At 35.2% G+C, this 17,884-nt stretch overlaps 3 protein-coding genes across 5 annotated transcripts; all 3 read left to right on the plus strand.

Moving 5' to 3' along the window:
* The first annotated feature begins 387 nt into the window (after window positions 1-387).
* Window positions 388-1,711, plus strand: LOC121777187 (transcription factor MYB102-like). The gene is made up of 3 exons (XM_042174360.1): window positions 388-520; window positions 614-743; window positions 832-1,711. Exons 1-3 carry the CDS (start codon window positions 388-390, stop codon window positions 1,544-1,546), a joined length of 978 nt encoding a protein of 325 aa, XP_042030294.1. The 3' UTR covers window positions 1,547-1,711.
* Window positions 1,712-9,925: 8,214 nt separating this feature from the next.
* LOC121776554 (protein MOTHER of FT and TFL1-like) lies at window positions 9,926-11,608 on the plus strand. Its single transcript, XM_042173735.1, has 4 exons — window positions 9,926-10,126; window positions 10,640-10,701; window positions 10,872-10,912; window positions 11,224-11,608. Exons 1-4 carry the CDS (start codon window positions 9,926-9,928, stop codon window positions 11,448-11,450), a joined length of 531 nt encoding a protein of 176 aa, XP_042029669.1. The 3' UTR covers window positions 11,451-11,608.
* A 1,404-nt stretch (window positions 11,609-13,012) lies between these two features.
* LOC121776182 (probable serine/threonine-protein kinase abkC) lies at window positions 13,013-17,240 on the plus strand. Of its 3 annotated transcripts, none has more exons than XM_042173329.1 (5): window positions 13,013-13,371; window positions 13,692-15,010; window positions 15,659-15,928; window positions 16,488-16,643; window positions 16,762-17,240. In XM_042173329.1, exons 1-5 carry the CDS (start codon window positions 13,275-13,277, stop codon window positions 16,879-16,881), a joined length of 1,962 nt encoding a protein of 653 aa, XP_042029263.1. In that variant the 5' UTR covers window positions 13,013-13,274; the 3' UTR covers window positions 16,882-17,240. The 3 variants fall into 3 exon arrangements, with proteins under 3 accessions (XP_042029263.1, XP_042029264.1, XP_042029265.1); XM_042173330.1 differs by having other exon boundaries at window positions 13,014-13,371; window positions 13,672-15,010; XM_042173331.1 differs by having other exon boundaries at window positions 13,014-13,371; window positions 13,681-15,010.
* Window positions 17,241-17,884: the final 644 nt, after the last annotated feature.

Below are 17,884 nucleotides of genomic sequence, written 5' to 3' on the forward strand. Positions count from 1 at the left end.
CAGAGATTCAATTCATCACCTGATTAGATATGGAACAACTATTAATCCCTTTGAAGATTGAAAAAAAAAACTCTAATGTGAATGAATGGTAATAAAACGTGTATTTACCACAAAAATAGAAATGAGAATGGGACAAGTGTACACAAAAGAGATAACAAAAGTATGCAATAATTAGGCAAATTGAGATGTATACATGAAAAGTACGGAAATGTTTTCACCATAAATTTGACGGTCGACACGTCGACTATGTGAGTAATAGGGACGGCACCGAATCCTTTTGACTTCACTTTGTAACCTTCTAATCTCTCCCCTCTATATATATACCATCCCTCTAAACCTTCATTTTTGTGACAAAAGTTTGAATCATTTTTCATTTAAAAAATCACAATGGGAAGAGCTCCTTGTTGTGACAAAAATGGACTCAAAAAGGGGCCTTGGACCCCAGAAGAAGATCAGAAACTCTTGGATTACATACACAAAAACGGCTGCGGCAATTGGAGAACTCTTCCCAAAAACGCTGGTCCGTTCATACACCATACACTATTAGTATGATATTATACGCTTTAGACATGGTGGTACATGTTACTGAACTCAGTCTTATTTGTTTTGTTAGGTTTGCAGAGATGCGGGAAGAGTTGTCGACTGCGCTGGACCAACTACCTCCGGCCGGATATCAAGAGAGGGCGATTCTCGTTCGAGGAAGAGGAAACCATCATCCAACTCCACAGCATCCTCGGAAACAAGTACGTTAGCGATAAACAGTCGAATTCTAGCTAAAAGACGAAATGTTTTGTCGCTTTGGTCTAACCCTTTTGTGTGAAATGGAAACAGATGGTCGGCGATTGCGGCCAGGCTTCCTGGGAGGACAGACAACGAGATCAAGAACTACTGGAACACACACATTAGAAAGCGGCTGCTGCGGATGGGAATCGACCCAGTCACCCACAGCCCCCGCCTCGACCTCCTCGACCTCTCCACGCTCCTAAACCCCTCTCTCTACGGCCAACAACAACAACAATACAACATCAACTTCTCCAGACTACTGGGAAGTCAACCTTTGATCAGCCCCGAGCTGATAAGGTTGGCTTCCTCCTTGCTCTCCTCCGACCGTCGAAGCCAGCAGCCGCTTCTCGCGCCCCAGAGCCAACTCACTACGAATTGCTACAATCAAACTTCTCCGTCTCACCTTCCCGCCACTTCCAATCAAAATCAGAATCAAGATCACTTGATGCAATACGGCGGCCAGAATCTGGGCGCCGTATTGGGGGAGTGGCCGGAATATGATCAGATCGGAAACTACGGTTACTACGGGTCGGATCAGTCGATGGTGGACCCGGGCACGGGTCAGTCGTCAGAGATATCGGCCTTTCAGTCAAACAGCAGCAGCAACGGCTTCAGTTTCCAATCCGTTTTGTCGAACATCTCGACGCCGTCGTCGAGCCCGACGGCGTTGCATTCTTACAACATGACGGAGGATGAGAGGGAGAGTTACTGCAGCGATATGTTGAAGTTCGACATTGCGGCGGATATCTTGGATTTCATCTGATTTTTTTTTTAGTTTAATTTGGACTTTCTCAAGTTGTATGTTTCTTGTGAAAACCAATATCACTTCAACTATAGCTTGTTCAATTAACTTTTTTCTAATGCTCACCATCATCTGACTATGTAACACCATCTTTCTTACAAAGTTAGTATTATTAAGGTTAATAAATACTCTCTCTGTCCACCATTTAAAGAACTCTTTTGTCCATCATTTAAAGAACTCTTTTGTCATTTTGATTTGTGCACGATTTATAAAACCATTTACTTTATTCCACTTTTAGCATGTGGATCCCACATCCCACCAACTTTTTGCACTCACAATCTAATACTCCCTCCATCCCATTAAATATGCAACATTTGGGAATTGGTACAAATTTTTATGTAGTGTTGTTTTGTGGTTAATGGAGAGAGAGTAAAGTAAGAGAGATGAAAAATTAGAGATAGAGATGTTTCCATTTTAGGAAACGTTTCATTTTTAATGGGACAAATTAAAAAGGAAAACGTTTCATTTCTAATGGGACAAATGGAGTATAAAACTAATACTTTGAATGGGTCACATATTCCACTCACTTTTTTCATTTACTTTTCTTCACAAAGTCAAACAATTTCTTAAAACCCGTGTCGAGTCAAAATGACTCTTTAAATGATAGACGGAGGGAATATTCAAATTATGATCACATAAAATTTGAAAATACTGAATTATGAGGTTTCAATTTTTCTAAGATGTGACAATTGAAAAAAATTAACACTTTATAATGAAAATATTTCGTTTTCAAACCTCAGATACGTCCGTAATTAAAAAAAATTCCGTGATTGAATTAATTATTGTCCCACCTTGTTATTATTATTATTTGTACGGCGAGGAAAAATGAAAATTAGAAGAAATTGATATATATCGAAAGAGTCAAAATCACATTAGACTTTTGTAAATTTACTATTGTATTTGGTAGCATGATAGGGGGATTATCTGTTTATTAATGATGTTTTAAATTATTATATATTTGCATGGATACCAAAAGGGAAACCACCGTCATTAATTATTGGGACTTTCTTAATACATATATCAAATTATTTTTAGTAATTTCATATCTTGCGTATTAGTAATTCGAGCTTATTGTCTGATTAACTTGCTTAAATGGGAAAACCAAAGCCATTAAATTAATCCAAAAATTGATAAGGAAAAAAGGAAAAAAAAGGAAGAAGATGGATTTAGCAGTGAGATGCTGGTTTCATCCACCCCGACAGCGGAGTTGCGGCGGCGGTAGCTCAGCCGCCGACAGTGAGCAGAGAAGCTGCCACGTGGTGGTGCCACCTGTTATCACACAACAATTTACGTGCTACTAATAAAGTAATTATTTTATTAATAAAACAATTTTGCATGGGTTAATTTAAGCGGGGGTTTGACTAAAATTGGGGTGCACGTGTCCAGATGCTGTGGGGCTGGGGACCACTCCAAACAAAAGGGCGAGCTTTACTTAAAAATCATGGCGTGGCTCTTGTGCAATTTGTTGTCTCTTTTGTCCTCCCAAACAATTAATGAGGCCTTCGTCAAACCCTCGGTTTACTATCGCGCCAGGACAAGTGGTGCCAACGACGCAGACTCTGGGTCCCGCTCCCGCACAGGTTGCGAATCCAGTCGCAAATTGCGACCTGTTGTGCATTTGGCGGGGAGATACTGTATGAATTTTTTAATAGGGCTGAGTTTTAGTGTTGAACTTTAGAATCTTACTGATTCAAGAATTGTCGGTTTTGATTTTTTAAAAATTAGAATTGTGTATGAGACCGAAAAAACATAGTTGTTTCTATTATATTTCATGATCGTTGGCTTTTCGCCTGATTTTTTAAGCGATTTTTTATTCTCCACATGACTGATTTCCCTTGGTTTTAGCCAAATTTAGTGATTAACTGTTGTTTAAGGTATGAAAGATTTTGGAACTACAACTGAACAAGTAGATTGAATATGTTGATTTTGATTTAACTCGTGAGAGACAATTACAGTTTAATCATGCACCCCACTTAATCTAGATATATTATAAGTAGGGACGGATGACAATCGAAATTTTAATTAAATTTCGAATCAATCTTAAGATAATTAAATTGTTGGATTTGGACCGATGACACAGATTTTTTGTCACATTATAAATTTTTGATGTACATACATTTTGTTTGTTTAAGTCAATCAATCGATTTTAAGTTAGATCAACATCTCCATTTAGACTCTTCGGTACTAATTTTTTCTTTAATCCTCCACAATCCTCCGTCTATTTATTCAAATCAACCTATCTAGTTTCTTATTTTTAATTCCCTAATCTACAAAAGTAAATAATTATATGTTATGATATTCAGTATAGTAGTATGAACAGGTGGGAAGGTATTAATTGCTATCGAAGTGTGTATGCATTTTAAGTAGTCAAAATAAACCTTTTGAATTATATAAAGTAGAAAATTGTTTGTGTAGCATGAACGCAGATATTGAGTCTTCACCGTACGATAATGGCCTTTTTTGCGGCCATTAAATTTTGGATGGACGTCATGTACATATCACACTTGCATCATGCACATATTTCTCTTGACATAATTAATCATGAAAGTTAAATTATGGAAACAATAAAGGCTTACTTGGTTTATATTATAACAAAGCTTTAACATACAGTATTTTGATAAACAATAGAGACTTGTCTATTCTATATTAATTCAAGGCAATTTGTCAGAAAATCATGAATTTTGGTTAAATTCTGCTTAAAATTTTATAACCTTAAAAAATCACAAATTTTAGTACTAACATTTTTCTCAATTTTCATGAACTAAAGATTCTAGTAACCTATTTGTAATATATTGTTGATTTGACACACATGTTTTTTTCAAATTGATGACGTATTCGAGTTATTTACTAAATGTGTTGAGAAAAATCATAAAATTCACCAACAGGTCTGATCCATGTAGAAATGTTTCGGATGTTACATTAGATACAATTTTATCCAAATTAGACATTGTGGGAAAATAGAAAAAAAATAGTAAAATTCATGATTTTTATTATGAAATTTGAAAGTTGCGAAATAGTAATTTGATCAAAATTCATAGTTTTTCTTGCAATTTGACTTATAATATATTTAAATATAACCATTTATTGTAGCACTCGATTTAGATGTATTCTTTACATTAATTAGTGCTATATCAATTAAGTGAAAATCATGTGCAATTGATAATATACAGCTGGTTTTAGAATCTGTCTTCATATAATTCATTATAAATTAGATAATCATTGTGACTTTAGATTATTAATATAATCAATCGAGGTCAATGTGATTAATTGCCTGATTAACGTGTCGAAAAATACAGGGTCGTAAATGTAAGGAAAATACATGCAATTGAAGTCGACCATATCCAAATACGAAAAGTCGCTATTTTGCTTAAAAACGCCTTTCACTATCTGGCTCGACCGCCCAAAGAAAAAAAAGCACTTCCACAATTTTGAACAAACTCGTCGTCGACTCTTAAAGTGGGCTCGTGTCTTTTCTATGTACTTTCAAATAAGTCAATAAATAAACGAATTTTGAGGCTGTAGCAATTTTCCATGAAATGGGTTTTCGACGTAATCAATTCTGAGGTAGTGAGTAGAATATCTAAGTAGGGGTGAACGCAGAAAAAATTGATAGTAAGGACTACCTACAAGTAGGAATTTGTTCTTCAGTAATAATGACTTGGCAAGGGCTTAACACAAAATTTCAATTACCTGCTTACTAGTTACAAGCGACGAGGTTATGGGTGGTCGCAATGATAATGGTTGAGGCTATGTCGTCGTAAATTGAAGAGTGAAAATGAGAGACACGAGAAAAGGGGGCGAGGGTGAGAGAAATAACGTCGTTTGATTGAGGTGGAAATTAAAAATAAATTTTGATTTTAAAAAATCATTTGAGTGTCACGCCTACTTTAATTGTGTCATGTATATTCCATACTACTTAATGTCGCCACACTGTCATATTTAATTCGTCCGAAATTATAAATTGTTAGAAATTTACTACAACCTCAAACTTCATGCATATATTAACTTAATTTAAAGTTCGTGGAAAAAATAAAATATGCCCGAAGGTAGCATATGGGGACACTAATATTCCTATTTTTGGAATTAGTGGCATTATTTAGTCCATCAACCCAAGAAATTGTGGTTTAAAGCATGGAGTTTTTCAACTAAAGAAAACATGAAAAAGGGGACAGGCTAGTATTTTAAATAATCCATTTGATTATTGTATTTTTCATGGTTGACTTTTGGTAATCTATCTCTTTTTGGAGGTGAGAATGCATGATTGCAGTTTGATTGATGATTGTTGGATTAAGTTTAATTTAAATGAGTTGTTGGTTGTTGCTTTTGAGACTGTTTTTGGATTCAGCATGAGTTTAATCTATCTCTTTCTCGTTGTTCGCTATTAAATATTTTATTTTTTTAATTTTATTTTGAGATGTCTGTAATTATATGTCTCACTTTAATCTTCCATATGTATCCTTCAACTAACTCATTACACTCAATTTTATTATAAATTAAGTACTGTAATAAATAAATAAGACGTATATTTTACTAACTTTTTCTATTTAATAAGATGTATATTTTTAGCTAACTTTTTCCATCTAATTTTTATAGTACGTATTTCATAAAATATGCGTCAATCTCACAACTGGGCTGCTTGCATTCCATAGCTGCACTAGTAATAGGATTTTTCTTACAATTTATTATTGTCAAATAAATAGGGGCGACTTAAATCATGCAGATTGGATTCTCTTTAGTTACGAAGAAATTCATGTAATATATCCTTTTCATCAATAAAATTATCAGTAATATATTCAGCATTCACCCCCATATAAACTTTAAGTCTTCAAAGAAACTCCATATTTGACATTATGAATATGACATATGTGATAAATGTTCTTAAAAATTGTAAAAAAGTCTGTAAAATGAATGTCTGTCAACTCTTTACATAAACCAGCTAAGATTTTTATCCACAAGTCCAAAGCATCTTTAGATTCACTGCTAGCTGGTTTTTGGACTACGCTGTCACTAGGAAAATGACATCTGATTAACAATTAAGTTTAGACAAACTTCACATATTAATTTCCTTGTAATTAAATCTCGAGGAATGATATGTTTATATATTTTATGTGAGCACCACTCTCATTTGACGCACACTTAGCGTTGTTTATTTTGATTTATATATTTAATATGATTATAATACATAAAAAGTGTTATTGAACCTTTTAATTTTACAAAATTCATAAAAATAAACTCGATCTGCTCGTTTCCTCTATACTTTCAAATAAATTAATAAAATAACAAATTAAGTTTTAATTTTTACTGTATTAGAACCAAACTAAATATTTAAATAAAAATGAACAACGTGAGCGTCAAACGAAAATGGTTCTTACATAAGGAGCTCATATAAGAAATCTAGCGTATCATTCCTAGTTAAATCTCTACACTACTAATTAATTAATAAAATCAGGAAGAAATATTCAAATTTCTCAAGCTTTGTTTCGGCATGATGTCATGGCATTGTAACACTGCCGGCATTTTCGACCTTAAGAAAATCGGCATATTAATTTTACGCAAATTGATTATGATTGTGTATGACATCATTTGTATACCATTGGCCTTAATAAGTCTTCCCACCTTATCGCCTCATTCACCTTTTCTTTTCTTTTCTTTTCTTTGCATATATTGTTGCATTAAATAATTTAAATTGATATTATGTCATTATAGGCACGCGACATATAGCATTATATATTTGCTTATACCATTATTTCAAGTATGGGAAATCTATATGATTTAAGATGAATTATATAATACAAAATCGAGAAAGATACACTATATACATACAAAACGAAAGGCAATTTGAGTACTACAAATTTGACATGGGCTTGATTGTCTGGCAGGCCACAGCCCGACATATTGGGTCATTGGCCCAAAATGAGACCCGATATCGAATTGATATAAATGACCCCAAAATATGGCCCAAAATAAAACCCGATATCGAATTGCTATAAATAACTCAAAAATATTTCCAAATAATTTATACGATTACCCATACACCTCAGCTCAAATGCATGCTCTAGAAAATTGGTCATGGATTTGTTTTTTTGCAGAGAAATTTCGGAAAAAGGGATTAAATTCGCTGACCTTTCGAAATTTGACATTCAATTCATTGACTTTTCGGAATATGGGATCGGGGCATGCGAATTTTTTAGAATAAGGGATTTTTATATTTTTCTCTTTTTTCTGTTATTTTCTCTTATTATATCTCTTATAACATTTATGAATTGACCAAATTATCCACATAAAATTTAAATTCCAAATTCTAAAACTCTTGTATGCTATTTGAAAGTTTTCCAGACAATTGATACAAGAATTCTTTAAAGCCCTCATTTTTTCTGGTATGCTCTGATTTTCAGGTGCACTATGTGCGTCGTCCTTGATGGACAAGCAAGGAGACAAGTGCTTCTGATTGGAAGTTACCTTGGAATGGTATCTAAATAAATGTTACAAAATAGCATATTTTCAGATAGCCACTTGAGTCTATGTCTATTGCATAGAAGTAGACGTGCTGCCACCAGTTCAATTACTGTATCAATTGTCTGGAAAACTTTCAAATAGCATACAAGAGTTTTAGAATTTGGAATTTAAATTTTATGTGGATAATTTGGTCAATTCATAAATGTTATAAGAGATATAATAAGAGAAAATAACAGAAAAAAGAGAAAAATACAAAAATCCCTTATTCTAAAAAATTCGCATGCCCCGATCCCATATTCCGAAAGGTCAATGAATTGAATGTCAAATTTCGAAAGGTCAGCGAATTTAATCCCTTTTTCCGAAATTTCTCTTTTTTGCATGAGTAGATATTTAATAGTAGTCGGGATACACAGTGGCACTTGGTATATATGTTGAAACAATCATAATTATACTACAAAAATTTTCACTTGATCTCCTTATGTTGCTCTATTTCTATGAAGATTTTTACAATTATGATATACTACCTCCGTCCCATATTAAGTGTCACATTTTACCATTTCAGTTCGTCCCACAATAAGAGTCACATTTCACTTTTATCATAAATGGTAAGTAGATCCCACATTCTACTCACATTTTATTATAAAATTAATATATATATATATATATGTGGGACCCATAGTCCACTAACTTATTCAACCTATTTTTTTCTTTACATTTCTTAAAATCTGTGACCACACTAAGCGTGACATTTAATGTGGGACGAAGCTAGTACTGACAGTAGACACACCACGAGATGACATGACAGTACACCCAATCACCACATTTTTACTCTATTCACATGTTAAAATCAAAATGTATCGCTAATAGGGGTGAGCAAAAAAACCGGAAACCGAATATCCGAACCGAACCAAACCGAAATTTTGAAATTCGGTTCGGTTTTTTCAGTTTATCGGTTCGGTTCGGTTCGGTTTTAAAAATAAAAAAATTTCAGTTTTTCGGTTCGGTTCGGGCGAGGAAAAAAACCGAAAAACCGAATTATATATATATTCTATTAATTTAATATATTATATTATATATATAATATATATATATATATATATATATATATATATTCTTTTAATATATTCTACTATATAATATATATTATATATATTATTAATTTTATATTATATATAAATATTCTATTAGTATATATAAAATAAAATAAAATACACATATATAAATATATATTTATATTATATTTATTTTTTTCAGGTTTTCCGGTTTTTTTTCGGGTTTTTCGGGTTCGGTTCGGTTTGAATTTTGAACTAAATTCGGTTTTTCGGTTTTGGTGGTTTTGGCAAAAAACTGAACCCAAACCCGAATGCACACCCCTAATCGCTAAACATGTAAAACTAATCACAAATTGTTGAAAATTTTAATCGCGCAAATCACGAAATTTCATATATTCTCAATTGTTCTGGTTAAATTTCTCAATAAAAACAAAACTATTTATTTGAGCAATTAATTAATCATCAAGTTATATCCAAAGTAACTTCAACATAATTCCGCCTCTCTATCTTTAAAAATAAGATTGTAGAAACCCCTCTTACATGAGTTTATACTTAATAAAATTTGATAAAAAATCATTGTATAAATTGAAGTTTTAGATCCATAGGAAGTAAATTTTCACACTCCCATGGCCATTCTTACTAGTATTTCTTAGTAATAAGAGAGAATCAAAAGTGCATCGGAATCAGTTGGAATATGGTGATGAGAATCTGTTTCAACACTTGTCCAAACCCTTGCACCACGTAGTCGATCATCCCCTCATTTTCACAACGCGTCTCTCTCCTTATAATATCTTCTTCTCTCCCACACCATTAGCTGCAGCATTAGATCGAGATGCGTCGGGCGTCGCTGGATCCGCTCGTGGTGGGCCGTGTGGTCGGAGACGTGCTCGACATCTTCGTCCCGACTGCGGAGCTGGCGGTGCGCTACACCGCTCAGAAGATCAGCATCAACGGCGGCAAGGTCAAGCCGTCCTCCGCCGCCGAACGGCCCAAAGTCCGCATCACCGGCGCCCCTAATAACTACTACACTCTTGTAAGTCCCTACCACTTCTTATTAACATCTAAACCCTTGCATGTAGTCTCACTAAATAATTACTAATAGTTGCAATCATATTTTTAATTATAAGTATAAGTTGTCGAAAAAATCATGAAATTTGGTCGTTTGATCAATTTCTAGCCATATCTCGCAACTTTAAAGTTAGCTTATAACACGAAGAATTCTGGTTTAAGGTAATATATTGTTGAAATTTTTCAATCAAAGCGCATTGCATATTTTTATTATAAAATAGGCATGTTTAACTCACGGACAGTGATATCCACATATGATTTCAGAACTATCATATCTGATGAACACCAAAAAGTCAATCCTTTTTGGCTGACTTTTAAAATTGCGAGATAGATTAAAAATTGACCAAACTATATGATTTGACAATTTGGTAGCTCCAATTATAATATACTATTCACCAAACACCCACCGCATTAATATAATGTAGGTATAAATTGATGTATGCATGATGATGACTTGTTTATTTGGGTACATGAGTAGGTCATGGTTGATCCTGACGCTCCTAGTCCGAGTGAACCCACATTTAGAGAGTGGCTCCATTGGTAACATTCCAAACTTCACTGCATCTCAAATTCTCTTGATTACTTCGAGATTATGGCAATAACATGCATGCAATATAGCGAGATGATTAGTGTTATCTCTACGATACAATTTCATCAAGCAAATCAATTATGAAAATAAATAAATTAATGGCTTCTTGTTCGGTTTCCAGGCTAGTCATAGACATTCCGGAGGGATCCGATGCCAGTGAAGGTATGAATTCAAACCGCTATGAACAGTCCATTTGAATTTCGACATAACAGTTATATAAATCACGAAATTTGATCAAATTCTTGCTCCAATAAGATTTGATAATGAAATGAGTATTAAATTAAAGCAAAAATTTCTCAATTGCTCTACTCGTGTATGAAAATGCTCAACATAGTATTTTATAGAAATGACATCGTTTCAGCATCAATATAAGACAATTGAGAAAAACTAAAAATTGGCCATTCATTATTTTGTTTTTCAGATTTTGTGGGATTAACTAGAATTTAACCGAATATCATAATTTATATATATAGGGAAGGAGCTAATGGCGTACATGGGACCGCAGCCGCCGATCGGGATCCATCGTCACATATTTGCAGCTTTCCGGCAGGCGGGGCTAATGGAGACGGTGAAAGGGAAGCCGGCAGAGAGAGTACTTTTCAGTACGCGCCAATTCGCGAGCGAGAATCAGCTTGGTCTCCCCGTCGCGGCTCTCTACTTCAATTCTCAGAAACAACCAGCCGGAATCAAGAGACGTTAAATATTTATAAACAGTCTCTTCCTCTCTACTATGTTTCTCTCTTCCGTGACCTTGTGCGTATGTATTCATTATCATATACTGTAGTATATATTAATTGACGTAGGAGTCGTGTTTCTAAAATGTTGCATATAATTTTAATTTATTTTCTTTCTACTTTATTTCGCTTTTCATGATATAAAAACCATGATCAATCCCTGATGACTACAAAATATAGATTATATACATAGTATGAATTCAAAATGTACAAAGGCTCTACTGAGATAATGATGGGATGTCAAGAACGTAGAGGATGTCGGAAGGGTACGTAGTTGGTCTGATCTAGTATGGATCATACATGGACGGTTGTTGGAGTTAGCGGCTCTTCTAGAGTCCCTAATCTGAGATCCATGGAGAAGAGAATCAAGTTGGACCTTGTGAATAGATTGGTACATTGTATCCCTTCAACCTTTTGAGCGAAATGCAACAAAAGAAAAGGAAAGAAAATCCATGGACCAACCCCATCATCTCCACCTCGTAGGAAATACGAGATCACCCTAAAAATCATTTGTTCTGATTATACGTATTGATCAATTTACACTAAAAGAAAACTTTGGGGGTGGAATATTTACGTTATGTCGACTATCTTTACTTTCAATAGTTACATACAAGTTGGATAAGAGAAAAGTTAGATGTCCATGGCGTTTGCGTGTCGGATGAGCCAAATCTTCGATTTTTTCATTAGAAGGGGTTCGCACGTGTTCTGCAATACCTTGTGAATACTTGGAATAGAACGATAGATTTCTCGAAACAAATGAAAAGAAACGAAAGATGAAACATAAATCATGAATCAAGTGAGCCCTCTTAGGGACTTTCTTAAAGAGGAACCTCATGTAAATACCATGGACTAAGGTTTGATCTTGATTCTATTCCATTCTTAAAATGGAAAGTTCGACAAAATTGAGATTTTTTTTCGACAAATATAGTATAAATTCAAAATAAACAAGTTAATAATATATATTCAGGTAATTCATAGCATAAATTTAAAGTCATTACGTTTTTTGCTGTAATAGGATAATGTTGTAAAACACAAGTGTAAATGGCCAATTTTAGTACCCATTTTTATTTTTTAGAATAAAATGTTAAGCAAAAATTTTCGGAGACTGAAATATAGACATGACAATCGAAACTACACGTCAATAACTCAACACGTTAATTATCTAATCGACATCAAATTTTGTTGTCTCGACGATGTTCCAATCGCCAAAATGTTTTTGCAAGACATTTCATTCTAAAAAATACTCTCTCTGTCCCATAAAAATATGAACATTTTCATTTTTCACCCGTCTCATAAGAATAGTCCATTTTTTCTCATGGAAAGTTATTCCGGTCACCACTAAAACACTTTAAACACTAATAATAATATGAATCTTAGAGTCTAGTAACACTATTTTAACTACATTTTTTCTCCTCTTATTTTTTACCAATTATATTTTATATCCGTGTTGTCCCAACTCCCAATTATTCATATTTTATTAGGGAGGGAGTAATAAACGATGAGCACTACACAATAATCACGTAAAGATACGACATTTTGGGATAAATATCCCAAACAAATTGATTACTTATTAACGTTTTGAATCATACCCCAATTAGCCAGCAGATCGTTTACGAGATCGTTGTTCGTCTTCATCATCGCAGGCGCAGGCGCAGCCCTAACTTAATAACGCACATTCCCCTAAATTTCTATCTATATCGTTGGTTTTCCTCTCTTCTCTTTTTCCCCAAGCATCTTGTTTTATAAATTTCTTATGTTTTTGCGGGAAACCTCTAATTTCTCAAGCCCGTATGCTTCAATCCTTCATTAATCATCAGAAGATGCTCGTCCTCCTGCGCACGTTATTCAATAAGCCTTCCTTCGCCCCACATTTTTCGCTATGTCAAGGTTCGTCAATAGCTATGCAATTTTTCAATATCAAACCAGCTGAATTAGCCTTTCATTTATGTATTCTAGAATTTGATTAGGGTCGGATTATTGGAAGGTATGTTTGGTAATTGAAAAATAGGTTTTGAAATGGTTGAGCTATGTGTTTTTTTTATTGGCATGGGTTTATATGAAGTTGAAATTCCACATTTGCTTTGTTAAAAGTTGTAATTGGGGAAATGTTGTTGCAAATGTTGTTTGTGTTTAATGAAATCAATTATGTTTCCTAACTATGGGTGTTTTCAATTCCATCTTGTTAAGATGTCGTAGATTGTTGACAGTTGGTGTAGCCGGGAAAGCATCACCGTCTCTCCGGACTTGTCAATCGGGCATCTATGTACAGGGGTTGGCCGATGGAGTACCTGTCCGAGCCAGTATATATTGTTCTCGATACAGATCGTACTTGCATCACTTGTTTCCAAGCAGGAGACGTGCTTGGGATGAAACCGGAAAAGGTTTGCGTAATGGTTACTCACGGGGATATTCAGCAAGTCCTGCTTGTAACTCCGTGGCTTATCATACCCGGGTTGTTTGGAAGAGCTTGGCACAAAAATCCGTACAAAATGCCCAAACTCGTCTCTCCATAGAAAAGATTGCTCAGGCCATTAGCTTAGGCTTCAGCTATTCTTACATGGTTGTTCCTAGTATTTTTGCTCTCGCGTGCGGGACCCATTTAGCATGGGCAGAAGCTGCACCAAGCACACAATTCGTCTATGATCCGAAGAATAGGTTGTACATGCAAGCTCAAGACAGCCGTATGTATATGACCGGATTGATATTCTCCATATTTGAAGGACTTTTCATGTTAATTAGAGCTTTTTATTTGGGTATTCTGTTTACTCCAAGCATCGTCATGGCGCCACTTGCAGATAGTTTTGGGCCGCGTTTCAGGAAATTATGGCTTCAGGCTGTCCATCAAACTCTAGAAAAAGCTGGTCCAGCGTTTATTAAATGGGGCCAGTGGGCAGCCACACGGCCTGATCTATTTCCTGAAGACTTGTGCACCGAACTGTCAAAGCTTCACATGAAAGCACCTGAACACAGTTTTGCCTATACGAAAAAGACAATTGAGAGAGCTTTTGGTCGAAGGATTAATGAAATTTTCGATGATTTTGAGGAAGAGCCAGTCGCATCAGGTAGCATTGCTCAAGTGCATCGAGCTTCAGTGAGGTCCCGATACCCTGGTCGTCTGAATAAACCAATTCTAGTAGCTGTTAAGGTGAGGCATCCGGGAGTGGGGGAATCCATAAAAAGGGATTTTGCGATAATTAATGTTGTAGCAAAGATTTCAGGCCTTATTCCTGGACTTACTTGGCTGAGATTGGATGAAAGTGTCCAACAGTTTGCAGTTTTCATGATGTCTCAAGTTGATCTTGCTCGAGAAGCTGCTCACTTGAGCCGCTTCACATACAATTTTCGAAGGTGGAAGGATGTTTCCTTCCCCAGACCTGTATATCCTCTGGTACATCCAGCTGTTTTGGTAGAATCTTTTGAACACGGAGAAAGTGTTACACACTATGTTGATGATCACCAGGGAGATGAACGGATCAAAAGATCTCTTGCTCACATTGGAACCCATGCACTACTGAAAATGCTCCTGGTAACTTTAACCGTGCCCTTTTCTCTTAAATTGTTGCTAGTGTCATCAGGCATTTAAGTCAGTTTTTGTCTCCTTTCTGTGATTATGCCTTTTGGTTTTCGAGGAACTTTGGCTTCGTATAAGGTCACCGTAATTATCTCCACCGGTTATTGCAGTGTATACTCTGGTGTTACATAATTACTATTGTCTTCCATCCATTAGCTATTGATTCTAAGTATGGATGTTACATGTGGTGACTTTGATAATTTTGTTGTACTCGATGAAGAAATTGTAGTTTAAAGTACTTTTATTGTGTACTGTAGGACACTGATAGAAATATATGGGACTTAAAGTTCACTTGTTCAAATAAACGATTTGTCTTAATTCAAGAGGCAACAATGTATATGCTTTCCCAATGCTCTTTCTTCTTCTATTGTCAATATACTAGTTTTCTGTTTTTGATTGATAGTCTTCATTTGGTCAGCACAAATGTTTTGTAATTGTTAATGGCTTTTGTCTGTGTTTCTCTCAATATTCTACGATATCTCTAGATTCTCACCCAAGGAAACGTGCATTGTATACTTATATGAAACACATTCTTATTGTTAACAATTATGATCACTTGCAAGGGATAGTTCTGATTCTTGAGTTTTGTCCTCCCTTTTTTAGGTTGACAACTTTGTTCATGCTGACATGCATCCTGGAAACATCCTTGTTCGTGTTGCTCAGAGCGACTCGTCTCGTAAAAAGCTCTTTAAAGCGAAGCCTCATGTTATTTTCCTTGACGTGGGCATGACTGCTGAGCTTTCTAAGAGTGACCAGATTAATTTACTGGAGTTCTTTAAAGCTGTTGCTACTAGAGATGGTCGTACTGCAGCAGAGAGCACATTAAGACTATCAAGGAAACAGAGATGCCCAGATCCAGAGTCCTTCATCCAGGTGACCAACTGCCATTTGCATGCAATCTGGTGCACTTGAGATAATATATGGTCTTAGAAATGCTAAGCCGCCGCCCTTTGGTCTTTGAGATTTTCAAAGGAACCCTATTAGGGAAGATAGTAGATGTGCTTTGGTTACTAATAACATTTTCCAGAGTCCATCACAACCACCACCATTGCTATTTCACTGTTAAATTTGCATGAGCACTCAACAAATCGATTAACTTGTACTTGTCTGAATGGAAATGGAAGTTATATGTGATTTTGTATTAGCTTACTTTGCCATGCTAAGCTACGTGGAGGGGGAGGGGGCTTTACCTGTCACCTTCGTATTCTTGTAGTTGAATGGCTCAAGTTCATGGTTTATGTTGGTTTTCATAGGCATTTGCATGATTCAAATTCATTCCAATATCATCTCTAGGTCTAGGAGATTTGAACGTTGTGGTATTTTAATTATCTTCCTGGAAGGTAGATTGTCATAACTTTGTAGTCGATAGTTTTATGTGGTAAGAGATAATGAATATCATCTTGAAACTCATTTCGATTTGTTTATTATGCAGGAAGTGAAAGAATCTTTTGATTTTTGGGGTACCCCTGAAGGAGATCTGGTCCATCCTGCTGATTGCATGCACCAACTACTTGAGAAAGTTCGGCGACATAGAGTAAATATTGATGGCAATGTTTGCACAGTGATGGTGACTCTCTTAGTCCTTGAGGTAGCCTCTTGCGTAATTTTTGTCTATTCTGCATAATTTCATGTTTTCATCTGTACCCTTCTCTTGAGGAATAAATTAGTTTGCATTTTTTAATTACCCGCGGATTCATATCTGATAGGGCTGGCAACGGAAGCTTGATCCTGGTTATGATGTGATGCATACACTTCAAACACTTCTCCTCAAATCTGATTGGGCAGAGTCACTTTCTTATACAATAGAAGGGCTGATGGCCCCATGAAACGCCCTTCGGAAAAAAGACAGCTACGCCTTTAACAAGTTTCGACTTCATTTTGTACATCACCCTGCTCGTTTATATGTTGCTCTGCCAATAATTTGTTGACATCTTCTGCTAGTTCGCGCGTGTGCCCAAGTCACAATTTTGTTAGATTTTAACCACCTGTATTATTCACTAAACTAGACCTGCAAAACCCTTGCTCAAGGAGGATTACCTCTCAGAAAGTATTGGCTGAGGTAATAAATGAACACTATTAGTCCTAGGTATTTATCATTGTTTTTGTTGCATAATGTAAATTAATCATCTTCAGGTTGTTCCTGATTCAACCCAGTTATATAAAATGATAGTATTTGTTCAGATTATATTATGTTAAAGACCTGCTCATTGATCTTTGAATTATATTGGAGGGTGGACAGTGTCAGATTCAGACCTGCATTGCTTTACAAAGTTTAGAAGGAAGAATTGGGAAACTACTGTTTTTTGTTTATTTTTCATTTTTTTGGATGTTAGAAAAATGGAGGTTAAGCTCCAATGATGGAATTGGACAGTAAACCAAGTTTGAGAGTGTCTTATTATTAATACAATTTGGATATTACTATAAATAGTTTTAGGGCCTTATTGCCCTTGTAATATTAGTCAATGCACAAATATTTCTTTGTGGCTAAACTATATACTCTACTATTAATCAGTTGTGTTCGTCATAAAAAAATAAAAATAAATAAATAGCATGCTTGGTCTACATTTAGGTCTTCCAACCTCAGTTCTTTCATTTCTTATTCTTCATTCTTTGTAAGAAAAGGAAGCTAGTCATTTGACAGGTTGATAAATCTTATCGAGCTACTAGGGTTCTTGGATTAGGGTTTGTGAAAACAAAATAGTAAATTTACGTGAATCTGAAAAGCAAATATACTAAAAGATTCTTGTAATTTCTTGATCTTGAATTTGAATACAAGTTCTCTTATTTATAACACTTAAACCCTAGGGTTGGTTGGTTCGCTTCTCTTTT

This window comes from Salvia splendens, chromosome 18 (assembly GCF_004379255.2).
Source record: "Salvia splendens isolate huo1 chromosome 18, SspV2, whole genome shotgun sequence".
Classification (NCBI taxonomy): domain Eukaryota; kingdom Viridiplantae; phylum Streptophyta; class Magnoliopsida; order Lamiales; family Lamiaceae; genus Salvia; species Salvia splendens.